The following is a 21,353-nucleotide window of genomic DNA, read 5'->3' as shown; positions in this document are numbered from 1 at the left end:
CAACACAGACAGACCAAAACTTGTCAAAAATCAAGACAGAAAGACTTTTGGGGTATCAAGTCCAAGACCAGTCTCGAGCTCTACAACACTAGGTTGAATTATTGTTTTTATTGGCTAGATCAGTGGTTCCCAAACTGGGGTACTTGAACACCTCTCAGGGGGTACACCGAAACATTTATCAGTTTATTCTTTAATCTATTTTTCCATGCACACAGACTTTTTTCTCATCCATCAATAACAATTTGCGGCACAACTCTTGAAAATACAGCAAAAGGTGAAGTTCAAAATCTAAAATGAGCAAAACATCAGAAATAAATGAATAAAAAGGCCTAAATTCAAGGTTAATGTTGGACGAGACACAGGAAAGAGCTTAGACGAGCCTGCAGATACAAATAAATAATGTATAACATGAGCTAAGGGGTACTTGCGATAAGAAAAAAAATGTTTAAGGGTACATGGGGCAATAAAGTTTGGGAAGCAGTGGGCTAGATTAAACTAAATATTGATGTTTGAGGAGTGGAAACGTGTTCCTTTCCATAGAGAGCGAGCATGGCTGAACTGCTGCACGTACAGTACGTTGTAGATACCCAATGTTCTATTGAAGATGTTGAACGATGTCATCCTTCCACTCTGTGGTGCAACACCTTCGACACCTCCACTCGTAAACTGGTCTGACCTCCCACTGCTCCTCTGCTTTTATAGCTGCCTATAAAAAAACCTGGTCTAGTGTGCTGTAACTCTACACTACAAACACACACACACACAAAGACACACAAAGACAAATACACCCTCTCACAAGACTGATGTTGAACTAGTGGGTGGAGGTAACCAGGGCTGCTCAGTAACCATGAGGGATGAAAGAAGTAGAAGTGGAAAAGCCACAAAGGCAAATACTATGAAAATGTTTGTTTTTTTTTTAACTGAGGCACAAATCCATGCAGACAGAGATGTAAAGAGTACTGATATATCCTACTCAAGTAGAAGAACTGTTACTTGATACATAAAATACTCAAGTACAAGTAAAAAGTAGCTCAATTAAATAATAAAAAAGAAAGTTAATAGTTACTTTCACCTGCCGACGTTTATTTTTGCTAATAAATCTAGCCACGACGGTCCCCTTGCATACAGTAAACATCTCATGTATAAACCTAAAAAGGAAGAGACAAACTTACTTTATTTTCCACAAAGGCATCTGTATAAAATAAAGTTTGTCAAAATGTACAATTATTTGTTAAATAAAATAACACTAATGAATTCAAAATATATATAAAAAAAAATATATTCTCAGGCTCTAAGTATAGCTAAAATAACCATCATTTAATCATTTTAGCACGGTGCATTACCTTAAATCTGATTGGTCGGCTATGATGTGATGCATCTGGTTATTTTCATTTTCATTTGTAGTTTCACAATGTTTGTTGATCATTTTAAAAGAAAAAATAATCATTTACTCAGTAATGGTTGGGTGTAGAAATGTAACAAATTACATTTACTTCTTCTAAAACATACTTAAGTACAAGTAAAATGACTGATTTGGAAATATACTCAAAAGAGTACAAGTACCCCTAAAAGCAACTACAATTACAGTAACGTGAGTAATTGTAATCTGTTACTTTCACCCCATGACAACAGCTAACATCATCACTTTTTGACACTACTTTAATAAGAAACATGATGTGAAAAATGCTTAGTTTCACTTCTACTAAAGTCAAAGTCAGAAAAATTCCTTTATTTTAAGAAGCAGCCATTTATTTAAAAAATACTGAAGATAAACAAGTTAACATATAAAATGACTCAGTTGTGTTTCTTACAAAAAAAGATATTTTTCTTTTGTATATTCATAAATAAACGTCCCTTTCATCCAGAGCAGTAGTAGTAGTAGTAGTTCATGTTACCGACGCACATTAAGAAGGTCAAAGGTCAACTCTGAGATATCAAAGGCCAGATGTGAGTGTTTGGGGTCCACAAAGACCTCCAGAGCTCCTTTGGGTCCTGAGCTGAGGTGTGTTTTCAGAGCGTCCAGGGTAGAGAATATGACTCTAGCTCTCTGCTCCTCAGAGGGGGGGTCGGCCCAGCGGTAGCAGGGCAGCGAGGGCGAGTGGAGGAGGAAATACACCGACGACATGTAGACTTTAGAGAACTCGTGCTTCAGATAGGACAGGTCTCTCTGCAAACATAATTCATATCAGATGTGATTTATTCTGTGTGGGAATCACTTTCTGTTTCATTTGTTTCACTGAACTGTTGGACAGATGAAGATTTTACCCAAACCAGTTCCTCATGTGTCAAACTCATGGCCCGGGGGCCAACTCTGGCCCTTTGGAGCATCCATTTCGGCCCGCAGGAGAAAGTAAAAATGACCAAGTAAACAGGAATTATTGTGTAAATGAAACTTTTGCAGGGGCTCACAGGTTTCCCTGACTGCAGTCATTTTTAATGTTTATTGTTTTTAAAAAAAACCTTAAAATTCTTACAAAGTCCTCAAATTATGACATAATACTTACCTTAATTTAATAGAAATTGGTTAAAAAATCTAGGAAATTTCACTTAATGCTTGGATATGGTTGCTTTCTTACATATTTTGTATTTTACATTAACATAGAAGTGCAAACTAGGGCACAATAATGTTGAAATTACTCATTTTCCCGCATAAAATCTGTGTCCCACTGGAGATCAAACTGCTCCGTATTTGGCCCCTGAACTAAATGAACTAAAATGAGTCAGACAGCCCTGCGTTAAGCCAATCAGTTGATTGTCACATTTGCATACAGTAAAATCCAATGACCTTTTAAAGTAACAGCACCACCTACATGACATTAATTGTATTACATTAACCTTGTCTCTATTCATCACCAAGCTCTCAATCGATCTGGGGCCAAATATATATTATTACCTCAGCCATGGAGCTAATATTTTCACCGCTGTTTATTTATTTGTTTGTTTGTTTGTTTGTTTGTTTGTTAGCAGCATTACGTAAAAAATCCTTCACATATTTTGACAAGATTTTAACCAAAGATAGACCTTACACCATGGAAGGTTCTGTCAAATTTTGTAGGGGTTCCAGATCGATATACTGATTCAGATACTGCGACAGCATGTGCAGAAAAATAAAAAAAAAAGAAAATATAAACTGATTCCTGATCAGTTTGAGAAGATTTTTTTTAAAATCCCTATCTCTTGGTTTTTAATTGACGAATCTTTATTAAATTTGACTCACTTATGTCAGGTTGGTTCACCAATTTCCTCGCCGAGTTTGAGCATTTGAAATTTGAAATTTTATCACAATTTTCCAACCAAAAAAGGGTGGCGCCCATACATGATCCTCTTCAAATTCAGCTCCAGCATTACACGGCTTGTAATTCAGTTCTAGTTATAAACTTTGTTAGGTTTCATAAGGGGAAAAGTTTGACAGGTTCTTCCCAAATTATTTTAAAAAAAATCTGTAGATATTATGGTTGCAAAGGGGCAGAACATTAATGGTATTTTTTATCGAAACTTAAGCTCAGGAAAATATAAACTTTTCATGGGAATAATTCAATAAAATTAACCAGAATCATTTTAGTTCAGTCTTACAAACATAAATATTAGCATTCATTAAAATAAATACAATTAAAAACAACACAATATTTTGGCTAGGGTTGGAAACTTTCAATGGGATTTAATGGGAAATTGAAAGTTCATAAGAATGTTAAATATATTTGTGAAAATATGTTTTATCATCATCTAAAAATATCAGCATCAGTTGTTTAAAATTACTCCCAATTTCCCGTGAATAATTAATTAATTAATAATAATAACAATAATTAATTCCCATGACAAGTTTATATTTTCGAATATTCCCTAAATTCCTGAGCTTAAATTCCTGGAGAAATTTACCGGAAATGTTCCTCCTCTTTATAACCCTAGTAAATATAAATATATACACACGTACCTTCTGTGCTCTGCTCATGTTGGTCTCTGCGTCCAGCCAGGCACTCTGAAATGGTTACAGTCATACCGTCAGATATGGAAAATGAGTTTTTAGGGAGATTAGACACAAATTTTCATAATAATAATAATGGTGAAGCTCAAAATGTAAACACATACACAGGAGAAAAAAAATAGATCATCATGGATAAAATAACAAACTACAAAGGAAATAACAGATTATTTCTGACCCTGAGTGCATCCATCAGGTCCGTCTGGTCCAGCAGTAGAGGAAACGTTGAGAGTATTGGACTACAGATCAGATCTGACAGAAATACAGTAGATACAAGTTTTAAAGCAGAAATCACAAATATCTTGTGAAGCCGGACACTTTTTTTTTCTCTGAAATTCATATTTTGATCATGTTTGTTATACTGTTACAAATACAAAGTATCCAGTATTACCAGCTTAGATACAGTATTTTTATACTGGATTTTATTTTAACTAGATTTATATTTTAAAAAGTGAAAGTATAGAAATACAACTTGAGATTGCATGTGCTGTTTCAATTTGAAAAAGAATCATTTCAGCTCTTTGAGCTTTCTTCCTCTTCCTGCACTGTATATATGTGTCTAATTCTGTGATATTATGTGTTTTTTAATTGTGCAAATTATATCAATATAAAAAATACATATTTATTTTTATAAGAAATATCATTTTAAATGAGTGATTTTTTTTTTCATTTTATTACTAGACATTTCAGGCGACCCCACTTTAAAGTTATTTCTAGGCGACCCCACATGGGGTCACGTCACGACTCCAAGGTTGAAAAATCCTGCTCTCAGGACACTGCTGCAATTAAAAAATACATCTTTTTGTTTTTGTTTTTTATTAAAAAATATAATTTTAATGAGTAATTTTAAAAATTGGATTATTACTAGACATTTCACGAGACCCCATTATATTTCCAGGCGACCTCAAATGGGGTCACGACCCCGAGGTTGAAAAATCCTGCACTCAGGACACTGCTGCAATTAAAAAATACATCTTTTTGTTTTGTTTTTTTTATTAAAAAATATAATTTTAATGAGTAATTTTTTTAATTATATTATTACTATACATTTCAGGTTATTTCCAGGCGACCTCACATGGGGTCACGACCCCAAGGTTGAAAAACCTTGTTGTGTTACCTGCGTTCTGCATGGTGGGCCTGTTCATCAGCAGAGCGTCAGCCAGTAGCTGCCTGTGCAGAGCCAGCAGATGAGCACCACTCAGACAGTGGAGCAGAGTATCAGGAAGTAGACTGAAGACGAACACAAGGTAGAACTCATCATCTATTACAGCCAGGGGTGTCAAACTCATTCTAGTTCAGGGGACGAATACGGACCAGTTTCAGCTCAAGTGGGCCACACATTAATGTGCCCTGGTTTGCACATCCACGTATAAATGATAAAGTACAGGCTCAGTCCCTGATTTTGTGAATTTGGGAACATTTTGTGGAATTATTTGAGAAACATTTGCCAGATTTTGGAAAAATTGAGAGTTCTTTCAACAATTTGAGTTCAAAAATGACCTGGAAAACTGAGCTCTGTAAATATTGTGGATTTTAATTGATTTTTTTGTATTTGGAAGGGCTGAGATATCTACAACTGATTTAGTTAGTGATTCACAAAACATTTCATGTTTTTTCTACCATTTTTACATTCTCCAGCAGGCCGAATTTAATGCTCTAAAGCATTGTTTCCCAACCAGGGGTACGCGTACCCCTATGGGTACGTGAGCACATTGCAGGGGGTATGTGGAAAAATTAAGAATTTATTTCCAGGATAATAAAAAATATTCTCAGTCATTTCATAAGTTCGTCAATGAAATGGTACGTGTGCGCAGTGACTTGTTTTTAAAGTTTAAATGCCTGTTTAAAGGGGACATTTCGTGGTAAATGTCATAAATGTCATATATAACACAGGCAGGTTAATTATTTGTTTTGTATTTATTTATAATAATTTTTTTTTTTTCTAATTTCAACTTCATTATTCTTCTTTAATAACAATATAATCATAATATATTAGTATTAATAATACAAATGTTTACTATAATATAATTTCTTATATTTATCATTTTTATTGCCTTGAAGGCAATGTGATTTTATGTTTAATTTGAGTTAAATAAGAAGATAATGCCTGAATATTAATTGTTCAGTTTAAGAAGATGAAATAAAATGACTTGCGTTAAATATTCAGTTATGTTCTACTTTTGGAGAATCATGAACACGTATGAGAGAGGGGGTACTCATGGTATGACAAAAAGGCTCAAGGGGCACACAAGACAAGAAAGGTTGGGAACCACTGCTCTAAAGGACCGGATTTGGACCCCAAGCCTTGAGTTTGACACATGTAATCTATTATTACAATTTATCGAGCTTTGTCTCAGTGTTTTCTCCTTTGTTTTCACCACCTGAGTTGATTTCTGATGCGTGTGTTGACAGATTTCAGCTTTACGATCAGTTTGGGTTGCCTCCTGGCCTGGAGAATCTGCTGGAGGACGCCACCAGGAGCTGAGAAACACAAACACACACGTAATAAGACAACGCTTGGACTTTTGGAATATTTTTTAAAAGCTTTTTGCATATAAAAACCAAAAATGAAAATGTATGTATTTTCTTACATCCTCTTGCGGCAGTGAGTTCCACAGCCACGTCCTTCTCATAGGGAGTTCCACCGTTCACAGGACACTCATAGGTCCTACACACGAAGTGCAGTGAGATATTTAGACGTTTCGGTGCAAATCACGGCTAATTTTGCTCACTAAAAATCTTCATCAACTACGTTTTTTCACCATAACGAGACTTTTACTACTAAAAAAAAAAACTATACCAAAATGTAGTGATATTTTCATTAACTCTTATAATTAATAATTGACTATTTCTGCAACAGATTTAGTCGAATAAAACTAAATTGAAATAACTGAAATAATTCTGATAGCTACAATTTGACTAAAACTATGTTGCATTTTAGTCAAAAGACAATGACTAAAACTAAATCAAAATGTCCAAATTAATTAGTGCAAATATATCGCCAATAATCTATTATTTTATCACAAATCAGAAATCACCGCCCCATTTTTGAGTACATAGGTGATATGTATATGTATCTATATACTGTATATCAGTGGTGGGACTTAAAAAAATAATCTTTTTGTTTTTCCATGACTCAATTAATAAAAACAATAAATGAACTTAAAATATTAAATTGTGTTTATTATTTTTATGAACTAAAACCAATTTGATGAAGCTGAGGAATTTTTTTAATGCGATATTTTTCTGAAACTAATTAATCGCAATTAACATGTTAAAGTCCCAGCACTAATATATATATATATATATATATATATATATATATATATATATATATATATATATATATATATAAAATAATGAGTGAAACATTGACTTTTCATCGGCATGTGGCAAAGTAAAAAAAACCTGTATATGTGTAACTTTAATCTTTTTTTTTGCAACTTTATTCTAAACGTCAGGATATGTAAACAAACCTGTTGGGAATTGAATTTCCAGCCTCGTCAGCCAGTTTGAGGAAAGCCCAGCCACAGCTCAGGTCTCCTCTCTCACCAGTCGACTATAACACATAAAACACACCATTAATACACATAAAACACACCATTCATACACATAAAACTTTGATTCTTCAGATTTCAACTGTGTGACCTCACATTGCGTATGAAAGTCACTCCCAGTTCAAACAGGATTCCCAGGTTAACTGAGGAGGAATTGCAACGTAAGAAACAGTCTCCGTCCAATAGGATGGGCAGGATCCCCGTCATCTGCGTCACAACAAAACATTTCAATAATTAATTCACAGCACAGTAGTAGTAATTTACTTTTATTTATTATGACTCTGCTTTTACCCTTGGAGAGAAGTTCCAGGTCTTGGGACTTTTGGAGTTGTAGGAAACTCTCACTGTGTGGATATTACTCAACACCTAAAACAAATGTCAACACAACAACTAAAAACTGATGGATATTATTTATTTCTGCCATCAAATAAAAAATCGCAATCATTCTTTATCATATGAAAACAGGTGTCGACATCAGGGGAGTCTAAACTCAATCCTTCATTACGTAAACATCTAAATCTTGCGTAATTACCGCCCCCAGCGACCAAGATTAGACATTAGTGTTTCCCAAGGTCACATTTAAAGTTTCTTGTGATTTAAAATGTTCTTATCAAATATTATATACTATAAGAGAGTTTCTGCTCCGTTTCAAAGTTTTGCTGTCTTAACGTTCCTTTATTTTGTCTTGATTTTATTTTATGATTATTTATTTTATTCTGTCTTTAGTTAAAGTTTAAATGTTATATCAGGAGCCCTCTTTAAGGGTTTGTTAGGTTTTCCCTGGCATGTATCTAAAATATATAGATTTCTGTTAATGTCGCTCCACTGTTGATATTATTATGTTTTGTTGTATTTTAAATTGTGCCAAATAAAAAATTTTAAAAAAAAAGAAAAATTAATGACAATTGACTCAATAATTTTGTATGTTTGTTTTCCACATCTCCTCTTTATCGCATTAGAAAGGGTGCACTCTCATTATTAATTATGGTATATTATCATTACATTAGTGGTTCATTTTATGTGAGAAAATTGTTGACAATAATACAGTTTAATTTGTAACTTTTTTCAGGAAATTTTATTTGAAATTTCCTGAAATCAAGTTGGCCACGCCCAGAAATAACAATATAAGGACACATCAAAGCGATAAGCAGACGCCTCTGAGGAAGACTGACACTTGGCAGTCGAAACTTGTCAGCAGATCAAAGTGAATTTCCTGAAAAAAGGTTGTCTGAATAAATGAAATCTTAACATATTGTCCAAAAAAGAAGACTAAGAACTTGTTGAAAATATGATATTCTTTATCGGCAATAATTCGTGGGACAATATAATGTTGAGCAAAACAAGAAAACAATTTTTTTTATTTTTTAAAGGGCTCAAATTTCTAGTAAATGTTGCTGTAGATAAAGTTAGATTTCAATAACATTTAACATCTTTGGAGTTGTTTAAAAGGTTAAGACGCTACTGATCTACGTACTAGAATGTCAACGTTTCATACCTGAGTTCCATCAAAGGCACAGAGACGGACGTGTCTGCTGAGGACTTGAACTCCGACCCCAGGGGTGGGAATCATCTTACAGCGCCACAGAGAGAAACACACACTGGTTCTCACCTGGCGAGCACGAACCTGCAGGAGAAGAAACTTACACGTTAAAAATACATGAAAAAAATCAATAATTGGTGATTGAGTTACTGTAAAAAAAAATAAGAATCAAATACACACCCTGCCTGTGTCTGGGTCCAGGAACAGATCAGTAAAGGATAACTGTGACGAACTGAGCTCAGGCTGAATGTAGTGACTTCCTCTGTAGGTTTTTCCTAATGTTAAAAAAATATATATAAAGAGAATTTGAAAAATATTTGCAATGTAACAAAAAAAATTGTAGAAACTGGAAAAAGTTTACAGTGCCTTTCTTTCACTTGATCACTTCTGAATAGAGCAGAAGAGTTTTCTTCTTCTTTTTAAAGATTAATGTCATATTTAGAGTAATAAGGATTTGAATAATTGAATTATTTATCCTGATATAGAATAATTCACTGTCAATATTTTGCTGGTCACTATAAAGGATGCAGAGAATTGTTCACAGAGTTCATATTTACAGATCTCTGACCTAAAAAAAAAAGTCTGCTGCGTACTGAGTAGGGGTGGGAACCTCTGGTACCTCACGATACGATGCGTGATACAAAGCTCACAATAGCGATTATCTCACGATATGACGATACTGCAATTATCGATATATTGGTCAGAAATCAATCTGCGATAATCTATGACATAACAAGAAAAAATAAAGATTAAGTGAAAAAATAAAAATGTTATAGTATGTCTCTGAAAGACAATTAAAAAAAAAGTGTCCTATGAACAGTGACACTATTTTAGTGCAACATTTCTGTAAATAAGTGTCAACATATCAATGTAAACGAATAAGTATCTCCAATAGTGCTTTGTGTAAACAAAAAATAGGGTCTTTCTTACCAGTGACATCATAATAGTGCAATATTCCAGTAAACAATATATTGCTTCCTTCAACAAACAGTGACAAAAATTATGTGAAGACCTACCTGCACATTATAGTGAAAAAGCAGAAAAGGTTTTGAAAAAAAAATTAAAAAAATAATAATAAAATTTTAAAAATCGATACTTAGCGCGAGCATATCGATAATCAATCGTGAAAAAAAATATTGCGATCTATTGCCGTATCGAGATATCGTCACACTCCTAGTACTGACCTTCATCCACCAGCAGTTTATTCAGGGTTGATGGTCTGAATCCCGCTGGTATTGCCCCCATGGCAGAAAGTACATCTGTGGTGTCGATCTGTCACAAATAATAAAGCGACAATGACCTAAACAACATAAACAATGTGAGGATTTGCATATTTTTTTAATGATAATAAAGTGATGTTTTACCTCAGTCAGAGCCTTTCGGACAGTTGACCAGTTAGAACTGTCATCAAACACAAAAACTATTTTAAATTATTTGTTTTTTCCACATCATAATCACTAAATTATATTGTCTTTCAGCAGAAACTCATCTGAAAGTGAGGAACACTTCAAACCTTTGTTTGTGTTGATCAACAGTCTGATCTTCATCATCCTCCTCTACTGACTCCTCGCTGTCATCATCATCATCATCATCATCATCATCATCATCCTCGTCATCTTCCTCATCATCTTTATCATCATCATCTACTTCTTCTACTTCACCACCAGAGCCAATCTAAACCAATCAGTACCGTTATACATAAAGAAAAAATATATATTAAATCTATGAGCTGAACACTTTGGGCCTTTACTACAAAGCTAGATAATTATATCCTGGATTTATCTCCGTTAGCAGGCTTCACCTAACCAAACATTCTCCATCAGACAGGAGCTGTCCTACGAATCTCGATTACAACTCGCTAAGTTTAGTGAGGTGATTTCAGCCTGCCCTCTAGTGACAGAGGAGGAGACTACAGCGTCAGACCAATCACAACCACAGAGAAACTGGAGAGCAATTTACGTCACAAACAATTGAGGAATTATTCTTGAAAAATATGAAGACTTAAAATCCATAATTCAGACCAAAAACAACACTGTTGCTGCAGTAAAAGAATCAAGTAATAATGTAGGAATTAATGAGTGTTAATGATTAAATTAGTGAGATTATAAACAGAGAATAAACAGACACACTGATCGGTTTCACTTTCACTTTCACCTCATCAGTGGCTCTGATGCTGCGTTCATTCAGATCAGTCTAAATTATAAGGTGGAATATATTCATATTTTATATTATTTTACAGGACTGAGGCTCTTTGCATCACCCCAGAATACATGAATTAATTAAATACTTTATTTTTTTATTTATTTATCGGTCTAAAATTGCCCGATGCACGCAGGCTTTATCAGCTGACTAATGTAGGTCAGTCCATCAGATATAAACATATATTTCCTATAGGATGTCATCAGTAAATGAAAGGATTACATTAATATCTAAATATTCTCTCCCCTGTTAGCGTCACAGCGACGTGTTCACACAATGATCCTTCTTTTATTAGACAGTTCGTTTTCTAAGAAAGCTGATTGGTCAGGAGGCGGAATTTTAGTACTCGCTTAGATCTGATCCAGAAAAAAACCTGGTCCCGACCAGGTTAGTCTTTCAGCCTAAGTTACCATGGTGATTTAGCTCTGTAAGACGTTAGCCAGCTTTGTAGGACAGCACACACTGATTCAATTCTGGAAGTTAGTGCGATAAGAGGTAATCTAGCTTCGTAGTATATGCCCTTAAAGATAAGCAGCCTTTTTCTAACTGTTGGATGTCTGCCTTACCTTCAGGAAGGTTTTGGGAACGACTCCTTTGTTGCCTTTGGCGTCCTCAGCCAACCACCATCCATCCCCTGTCTTCTTGATTATCCTCAACACATCACCTCTCTGGAACCACAGGGACGAACGGGCAAGAAAACACAGTACACACAACAACAACAACATCAACAACAGAAAGCAAGGATTATCAAGTACTATTTACAACTATGATGGTAGATATGTAGCAAAATAGGAGAACTCATAGAATGTGATGTGAGAACTTGAAGGAAAAACAAATGTGAACTTGTATGTACAAACGTTTACTTGTATAAAAATCCACACACGTGAAATGAATTTCATGTCAGATTCACGTGAGAAAAGTAGTTTGTGCGTCTGTAGTGGCAGATTCCTCAAGTTGTAACCACAGAGTTGTTGTAAAGAATAATAGGCACGGGTAATAAAAAAAAATTAAAAAAATTTAAAACGTGTGTAAAAGTTGGATTACAAGTTTGCAGCTGTCATTTTATTTGTGTAAATATCAGTCTATGCATTTGTGAATATTTCTTCTGAGACTTCACATTCAGATCACACGTGTGAATATTTTATTTGGGTTTAAATTTTAACTCTGCAGGTTCACATTTTTTCCCCAGACATCCCCAAACATTTGTACATACAAGTTCACTTTATTTTCATCACATTCTATAAGCTCTCCTATTTTGCAACACATTTACCTTCGTATAAAACACACTTCAGCAAAAATAAAAGCAAATCAAAGGCTGACTACAACAAATCAAGGTAAGAAACTGAAAATATTGGAGAAGGTCATTACCTGAAACCACAGATCTCCATCCTGCTCTCCTTTAAAATCACTCAGAGCCGTGTAGACGTGACCATCAGGCCCAGACGGCAACTTTATAGCCTTCATCTTGTCTTTCTTATCATCATCATCATCACTATCATCATCATCATCATCATCGTCGTTGTCATCGTCACTGTCTTCTTCATCCTCATCGTCAACACTCTGTTCTTTAGAATCAGCTCTGAGTAATAAAGATAATTAGATAAAGCTAAATATTAATGTTAAAGTAAAGAAATACTGATATTCTAATTTTAAATGAACAAAAAGTGAATCTTGGTGTGCACTGCACAGTGAAATGAAAGTGACTAACCCTGTATTAGTGCTGCTCGGCCCTGGTGGTGAAAGCTCCTGAAACAGTGATTCCAGTCGCTCCATCACACTTTGTAGTCGTTTCTCTTCTTCTACTTTCCTCTGATCGTAGTTACCAACTGGAGCCGGTTCATCAGCCTGGAAAATAAATGTGAGTGAACATTATTGACATTTCTCACAACATACAGGTTTTGATAATTGAATGTTTTATTTATGTGTTTATATTTTTAGCGGTATTACCTACCTTTGTCAGTTTCATCAGCGTATTCTGACTTTTCTCTGCTGTGATCTTTAATTCCTGACATCTGTGGGAAAGGCAATGACAAAATAGAAAAGAAAGTCAAAAAACAGTCAATCAATTGGCATCCTCTGGAAATTCCCATATTGTGTAAAACATTTTTCTCCCACGAAGCTCCTTCTTAAACACTAGTGAAAAACAAAAAATAAAGTTGATCAGGTTTACCTTCGAAGTGCCTCATCAGTAGCTGTGACCTTCCTCTGAACATCCTTTACCAGGCTGTCAACCTGAGATAAAAACAACATTTAAGAGACACAACCAGCATGTTAAAGGCAAACTTGTACATGTTGCATACGTATTTATTGCATTTATATTAAAACAATCTCAAATGTAGTGTTTTTAAGTTTATTTTTTGGTTATGTGATGCTTTACTTTACTAGAAAATATTGTTCTTTATAATATCACCTGTTATAAAGTGGTAATAGACATACATTTATTTCATTCATTTACCAGACAGTGATTTTTATGAATAGTCTGAGCCTTTACATTTACTTACACTATTGATTCAGAATTTGCCAGTGCGTGTGGATTTGATAAAAAATTAAACAAAAAAAACAAAGACAACATTAAGAATATACATTATTTTATTTTTTGAATAGTGTTAGTAATAAAACAACACACGCTAAGCTACTATTACTCAAACTCGCTTGTAAACCCTCTTTTTTTTTTTTTTTTTTTTTTTTATAAAAGTGTGTATTTGTTCCTCATAATAAATAAATAAACCTGTTTCTTTAGGTCTTCCACCTCCCGCTGGGCGAGCTGCAAAGGTCCTCTCCGTTTTAGCGGCATCTTTTAGCTTTTTAATGCCGAAATCCAACGCTAGCAATGATGCTCTGCTTTGACTAGTCACCAGTGTAACTGGTGACACAATTCCCCACTGCCGCGCCGTACACAGGTTTCGACTGATGTTTTAAAGACTACACTAAAAAAAAAGGAAAATCTAATAATAAATATGTTTTTAATTTATTAGATTGATCTCACTGTCTAAAAACCCAAACACTATAAATGTAGACATGCAAAATGTGGTATAATTTTCGTATTTTAAAACGGCAAATGCAAGAACAGCTAAATCGCATCCACAGCCTATTGAATGTCTGCCATTATTTCTAACGGTTACCAACTAAACGATAGCACTAGCCTATAAGCTAACAGACGCCTGTCCACTAGCTACCATTGGTCGCTAGGCAACACACTTAATCCTCCGATTCAAGTGTTTCATTCATTATTTGTGTTTGTACAACCTTTTCATTTCATGTGTGTTTATTTGAAGTCATGTTGCAAAATAATAATAATAATAATAATAATAATAATAATAATAATAATAATAATAATAATAATAATAATAATAATAATAATAATAATAATAATAATAAATTAAAGTCTTATTTATTTATTTTTTTAAATAAAGACTTTCAAACTACTTTTCAAATCAATTATGGTGGTTTTGACCAACTGCCACCCTTAGGTTTAAAAGTAAATGATGAAAATAATGAGTAGTGGTGAAACAATACATTGAGTTAATGATACGATAGACAATGATGGGCCCGCAATAACGATGTAATACTTTTTTTTTTTTTTTTTTTTTTTTTTACATTTTTTAAAAGAAAAAAGGAGTAAAACGTCTTGTTTATTTATTTTTCTTTATTATTATTATTATTATTATTTTTCTTTATTATTATTATTATTATTATTATTATAGTTGGATAAATAACAATGCTTTTATTTGATTTTAACTGTGAACCGATCTTTTCAACTCAATAGTAATACAAAAAATTATTCAAAATATAACAATCTGGTTATCTGGCCCTTGCGTAAATTTTAAGATGTAGGTGTACAGATCTTAATTGTATTTCCTACTTGTCCCATAGATGTTTATTTTGAAAGCTCTGACCACTGCCATTAGAAGATACTAGTTTTCATGAAGAACAGCACAGTGTTTCTTATTTTTATTTTATTTGGCACATTACGCAGGAGTGCCAAATTTTGTTTTATTTCAGGGGCCAAATACGGACCAGTTTGATCTCAAGTGGGCCACAAATTTCAGGCAGTAAAACAAGGAATTTCAACAAAATGCCCTACTTTGCACTTCCACCTTTAAATGATAAGTAAAGAATGTAAGGCACTGACAATATCTAAGCAATAAGTGACAGATTTCATTCCCTGCAGGATGTTCATTTAAATTTACTTGATTTTGTGATTAATTTTTTTCATTTAATTTGGGGAAGTTTTTGTTGAATAATTTGAGTTAAATTCCCAATTTTGTGGAAAAATGGAGAGTTCTTTCAACAATTTGTTTTTTTTTTTTTTTTTTGGATAATTGCCATCTAAACATTTGAAAACTGTGAGCACTGGCAAAAACTGTAAAGTTTCATTGAATTTGTGTATTTTGGTAGACTGTGATATATATCTACAATCGAATTAGTTGTTAATTTACACATTGATTCTTTATGGGGTTTTTTTCTATAATTTTTTTACTTTCTCCTGTGGGCCGAATTGGATGCGCAAAAGGGCCTGAAATTGCCCCCGGGCCTTGAGTTTGACACAGACTATTACATGTTGTAGTTGTGTAAGTGTCGTTAGATTTATTAACCAATAGGGGGCACGCTAAGGTTGCTGTTATATTACCCTCATGTAATATCGTTGTGTGATTTTATTTCCTTACAGTCACACAAAAAACACAATCTTGCACATTTATTATCTTTATTAAGAATTATTCTTGTTTTTTTAAGTGATTATTTCTAAATTTATCAGTTATTGTGGTGCACGTCGCAACATTTCCGAGTGTACGTGAAGGCACCACATGCTACTCCAAAGGTCGTGGGAGAAGAAGAAACATGGCTGCCCCCGTCGCTCTCATCCAAGGAGCCAGCAGAGGTTTGGGGCTTGAGTTCTGCAGACATATATTAAAAAACAAACCTCTCTCCTCCGTCATAGCGACATGTCGGAACCCGGACGGAGCTGCCGAGCTCCATGGCCTGGCTGGGCAGCACTCAGGCCGGGTGACGGTCCTCCGGCTGGACGTGGACCAGGAGGGCGACGTCAGAGCAGCGGGTGAGCGGGTGAAGAGCAACTTCGGTCGGCTTGATTTAATCATCAACGCCGCTGCGATGCTTCACCCCTCCGGGAAAGGAGAGACCAGCCTCAGGGATGTTAGTGCTCAGGTAAGTTGTATTAGGAAAAATGAAATATTTATATATGTAACTAGTGATAGTGACTCAGGGCCAGCTTTAGGTAATTCAGTGCCCTAGGCAAGAGTGGACTTTAAACCCCCACATGAATAAATAAAAATTAAAAAAATAAATCAAGTCTATACACAGTGTGTACACATTATTATTCATTTTAAATATCAAGACAAAACAATGCAATTCTGCGACACAACAAACCATTGAAAAAAAATACAACTTATTTAAAATTCAAAATAATACACTATAACACCTACAGGTATAGTGCAAATGTTCTGAGAAAAGAACAACAACAAAAGTTGTTAAAATAAAGTATAAAAGTTTCAGTGCAAGGAAATTTCTACTTTCCTGTTTGGTTTTACTGATCAGTAACAAATCTTAAAACCAAAGAACAAAATGTGCAAACAACACAATAGAATTATATAGAATAGAAGAAGAATTAAAATAAAATAAATATAAATATGGGCAGAAGATTAAAATGTATAGTTACAGATTTTTTTATATTAATATTCAATTAAGAGAAAACATGTACAGTGATTGTAAAGGGTGTGTTTCACGTTTATTATACCTTTTTAAATTAGTTTAAAAAATAAATAAAAATAAATTGCACCCTCCAGCAGATGGCGCTCTAGGCGGCTGCCTGAGTTGCCTGTCGAGAAGGCGGAGTTTGTACTTATTTCAAAACCACGCCCCTTTCTGAAAAATAAATAAAGAAAGAAAGCAAGATGGGAAAAACCTTGTGAGCTTCCATCAATTTTACTTTATTAGCAAACATTCAACTTTTATTACGATATTGTATTTTTAGCTCATTTTCGAAGTTTCGACTTTAATCTCGTTTTTTGATTTTTTTTTCTTGACATTTGGACTTTAGTGCGTGTGAGTACGTACGTGCGTGTACGTTTATATTGGTCTTACCTCTACAGTGATGATGTCATCAGTCCTACCTCTACAGTGATGTCATCAATCCCACCTTCAAACACAACCTCATTTGGCCATCCACTTACCCTCCCACTTTTCTATAGCAATACATACTTCCTACGGACACTGCACTAGTAATAATAATAATAACTGGATTTCTATGGTGCGTTTTTCAAGGAGACTCGACAGAAACCATAATTCATTCACACCAATCATACCAGTGGTGGTAAGTTACATTGTAGCCACAGATTCCCGTGGTTGTCATTTCGCATCTACGTCCCCTCTGATCACCACCACCATAATGCACAATTCATACCCATTCCTACAAAGCAATGTGGGTAAAGAAAGTGCTTTGCCCATGGACACAATGATTTGGTCAGAGCGGGATTCGAACCCCCAAGCCTTCGGTTATTGGATGACCCACTCTACCACTGATCCACGGTCGCCCCGCTAATTCTCCATTAATTTATTAGGAATCTTGTAAAAAATGTAGTTGGCACGTCCATACTTTCTCTCTTGAATTATTCGGGGTTTAAATGACGATACCTGCTTTGATTTAAATCATTTAGCCAACTTAGATACAATATTTTAATGTAATGTAACCAATTATATTTGACATTTTACCTTCTAATTTTGCATTTCAGGGCATCATATCCACCCTGACGACCAACACAGTGGGTCCTTTGGTCATGGCCAAGTATTTTGCTCCTCTCCTGCTAAAAGGTGGGGGTGGTTTTGGTCAACAGCCTTCAGAGAAAACCAAGCAGCACAGTGGGATCATCGTCAACATCACTGCAAAAGTGGGATCCATTGGAGACAACGGTAAATGTAGTGTATTTATAATAATGGCTCCAAAAACACACAAAATCACAGCATAAACAGAAAAAAATTGAGAGAAATATAAAAAATTACAACAAAAATGCACAAAATGACAGAAAAATGCACAAAATGACAGAAAAATCCATAAAATGACTAAAAAATACAAAAGAAAAATTTGATAACATTGGGGAATCAACAATATACAAAATGACACCAGATATGAGCAAAATTATTCCACAAACACACAAGATGACTACAAATAAATAACTGAAAAAGATTCAAAGACTATTCAAAATACACAAAAAATGACAGAAAAATATACCAAAGGGGTAAGAAAAACACAGAAAATCACAAAATGCCTCAAAACACAAAAAAATGACATTAAACGCATAACATTTGACTGAAATATACAAAATTAATGGAAAAACACACAAAATGACTTTCAAACACATACTGTACTCAAAAAGACAACAATTGAAAACATGGGGAAATCAAAAATATACAGAATGACAACAAATATAAGCAAAATTACTCCACAAATGCAAATAAATAACTGTCAAAAATGAATGAAAGAAAATATACCACAGGGATAAGATAAACACAAAATGACTCCATAAATACACAAAACACAAAAACAAAATCAGAGAAATATACAAAATTACAACACAAATACACAAAATGACTCTCAAACAACTTCAACAAATATAAGCAAAATTCCTCCACAAACACACAAGACGACTACAAATAACTGAAAAAAATACAAAATGACACAAATATATGGATTAGAAAAAACAAAAGGACTCTTAAAAGCACATATAACATAAACAAGTTGTTCATGTTTGTCCTATTAAAGCTATGCATGGTGATATTATTAGTGTTTGGGGGATTTCTTTCTGCAGAACCAGAACAAGGAACTGGTTTTTCATGATAACTGTCCTCTCAGCTTTGGGTTTCACTTTTCTACAACAACCAGCTTTATTTTGACATGTAAACAAATGTAAGTAAATTGAATGTATCGTATCCGTTGTCCCTGTTTAGGTCTAGGTGGCTGGTACAGCTACAGAATGTCCAAAGCAGCTCTCAACATGGCCACCAGGAATCTATCCATCGAGCTGGGCCGCAGTCGACCCAAGGTGATCTCATTATTGCTGCGGAAAACGTTGTTTGACTTTTAACATTTGAGCTGAACATGTGACTGTTCTTCTTCTTCTTCCAGGTTGTGTGTGTATCTTTGCATCCAGGGACTGTGAACACGGACCTGTCGAGGCCGTACCACAAAAACGTTCCAAAAGAAAAGCTGTTCAGCGTTGAACACTCTGTGAACTGTTTAATGAACATCATCAATGCGCTCAATATGGAAAAGACTGGGAAAGCGTACAACTGGGATGGTAGCGAGCTTCCTTGGTAGTGTTTATTAAGAAGACTTTAAAAAAAAAAAAGGTTGTGCTAGTATCTAGTATGTTGGCTTAATACTTGAATATTTTTCACTACCTCAATATCAGCCATGATAATAGCATAATAGTCTTCATGGAAACCTTTGTTGGACCTTTGGACCTCCTGGAGCTCTGATTAAGGTCACTTTAACATTAATTTTTCTTTTTTTGTTCCTTTTTGCTGTGAAAAAATAAATAAATTATATTGTAAATATTAAAGTGGGCAACGTTAAAGGGCTATAAAGAACATTTTTGACTGATAAAGATTGTAACAAATCAAAATAATTTTGTGGTTACTGTTTAATTTTTACATTTGAGAAGAAAATGCTGTATGAAATAATAGTAATCTCTGCTTTGTGATCACTTTAATAATCATTCAATCCAAGTCATTTTCTGCTACTTCCATTCTAAATAAATCACACCTAATGACCACTAAAGCAGGGGTTCTCAATCTTGCGGTCCGGGGGGTCGTGAGACACTGAGCGGCGGCCGCCAGATACCTTCAAGGAACTGAGTATTTTATTAACATTTTGAGCCCATTTTTGCTTATTTTTACCCTTTTTCTGCAACTACACCAAACTTGCTATAATTTAACCTTTTTCATCACTTGTTTTGCTCCTTTTAATGTATTTTTGCTACATTTCTTCCACTTTTCCATCAATTTTTAAGGCCTTTTCTGCACATTTTTTACACTTCAAGACATTTTCGGCACTTATAAACCATTTCCACCACTTTTTCCACCTAATGTCGCATATGTTGACCCATTATTGTCACTTTTCATCTCTTTTCACCATATTTTTCCAGTTTAACCACATTAATTATTTGTCATGTCCGTCATTTACCAGTTTAAACTAATTGTTCCAATATTGACACTTTAAACCATTTTCAGTGAAATGGGGTTTATTTTAAAACTCAATTTCCCCACGTTTTACACCATTTTTGGTCACTTTTAACCTATTTTAGTTATGTTTTTCTTTTTCACAGCAATTATAGAAATCAACTAAGTTATATAAGGACATTATGGGAATGCATTTCAACACATGAAATCAAATATTTAATCTCAGCTCTTTTGGTTGATTGTTTTCAGGACTGACCTACAGGTTTTTATGTGTCAGTGTGTTTGAGTCCAGACAATGAAGGTGGTGAGAAGATTTAAGCGGTAGTAGGCTGTGACTAATTGGCTGGATAACCACTGAACTCAATCCTGTTAAAGGATTGTTTCACCACACTGACCTGATTCCTACCTCGCTATCGATGAAGTGATCAAAGTGGCTTATTATTATTTGTCTTGTTTTTATATTAGTAGTGCTGTGCCCGTAGTGTGTATGTATTGCTATAGAAAAGTGGGAGGTTAAGTAGTTTTTTTATGGATGTTAAATGAGGTTGTGTTTGACGGAGGGACATCAGGGACATTTAGGTTTGTTGTGAAATATGTAGAGCGATAATTATTGTGTTTTCATGTATTTTGGCTTTTAGCAAGGACACTGTAGGGAGTTGAACCCCATCTATTCCGATTCCAGCTTGTTTTCCTCGCAGATCTGGATCTCCTGAGACTAGAACAGACTCGGTCCGGACTTGTTTAGTGTCATTAATCCACAACAGTCAGTCTGATCCTGATATGTAGAGATATTTGAGGAAAACACACACAGACAGACAGAGATTCCTTGCTTTTATAGAGGTAGGACTGATGACATCATCACTGTAGAGGTAGGACTGATGAC

General features: G+C 34.5%; 2 protein-coding genes across 2 annotated transcripts; one reads left to right on the top strand and one right to left on the bottom strand.

The window, feature by feature from the left end:
- Positions 1 to 1,867: 1,867 nt before the first annotated feature.
- On the bottom strand, positions 1,868 to 14,133 carry nphp1 (nephronophthisis 1). The gene is made up of 20 exons (XM_028467875.1): positions 14,004 to 14,133; positions 13,446 to 13,507; positions 13,227 to 13,287; positions 12,984 to 13,120; positions 12,644 to 12,854; positions 11,842 to 11,943; positions 10,590 to 10,750; positions 10,441 to 10,477; positions 10,261 to 10,348; positions 9,257 to 9,351; positions 9,032 to 9,160; positions 7,828 to 7,902; positions 7,633 to 7,743; positions 7,456 to 7,538; positions 6,571 to 6,647; positions 6,361 to 6,460; positions 5,097 to 5,209; positions 4,158 to 4,231; positions 3,932 to 3,976; positions 1,868 to 2,167 (listed from the first exon to the last, which is right to left on the bottom strand). The coding sequence occupies exons 1-20, from the start codon at positions 14,067 to 14,069 to the stop codon at positions 1,892 to 1,894; spliced, it is 2,103 nt and encodes a 700-aa protein (XP_028323676.1). The 5' UTR covers positions 14,070 to 14,133; the 3' UTR covers positions 1,868 to 1,891.
- Positions 14,134 to 16,098: 1,965 nt separating this feature from the next.
- On the top strand, positions 16,099 to 19,887 carry LOC114476417 (C-factor). Its single transcript, XM_028467897.1, has 4 exons — positions 16,099 to 16,441; positions 18,025 to 18,202; positions 19,238 to 19,332; positions 19,416 to 19,887. The coding sequence occupies exons 1-4, from the start codon at positions 16,115 to 16,117 to the stop codon at positions 19,605 to 19,607; spliced, it is 792 nt and encodes a 263-aa protein (XP_028323698.1). The 5' UTR covers positions 16,099 to 16,114; the 3' UTR covers positions 19,608 to 19,887.
- Positions 19,888 to 21,353: the final 1,466 nt, after the last annotated feature.

This window comes from Gouania willdenowi, chromosome 15, assembly GCF_900634775.1.
Source record: "Gouania willdenowi chromosome 15, fGouWil2.1, whole genome shotgun sequence".
In the NCBI taxonomy this organism is placed as follows: domain Eukaryota; kingdom Metazoa; phylum Chordata; class Actinopteri; order Blenniiformes; family Gobiesocidae; genus Gouania; species Gouania willdenowi.
Note: the sequence above shows the minus strand (reverse complement) of the source record. Positions and strands in the feature narration are given on the sequence as shown.

What these genes read in the sequence shown, in the direction of transcription:
- nphp1 (XM_028467875.1), bottom strand. Translation starts at nt 14,069, where the DNA reads ATGCCGCTAAAACGGAGAGGACCTTTGCAGCTCGCCCAGCGGGAGGTG. An exon ending in CGCTGATGAAACTGACAAAG is followed by an intron (nt 13,121 to 13,226) that starts GTAGGTAATACC and finishes TTTATTTTCCAG; the next exon opens with GCTGATGAACCGGCTCCAGT. An exon ending in CCTGGAACTTCTCTCCAAGG is followed by an intron (nt 7,744 to 7,827) that starts GTAAAAGCAGAG and finishes GTTGTGACGCAG; the next exon opens with ATGACGGGGATCCTGCCCAT.
- LOC114476417 (XM_028467897.1), top strand. Translation starts at nt 16,115, where the DNA reads ATGGCTGCCCCCGTCGCTCTCATCCAAGGAGCCAGCAGAGGTTTGGGG. An exon ending in TCAGGGATGTTAGTGCTCAG is followed by an intron (nt 16,442 to 18,024) that starts GTAAGTTGTATT and finishes TTTGCATTTCAG; the next exon opens with GGCATCATATCCACCCTGAC. An exon ending in GGGATCCATTGGAGACAACG is followed by an intron (nt 18,203 to 19,237) that starts GTAAATGTAGTG and finishes GTCCCTGTTTAG; the next exon opens with GTCTAGGTGGCTGGTACAGC.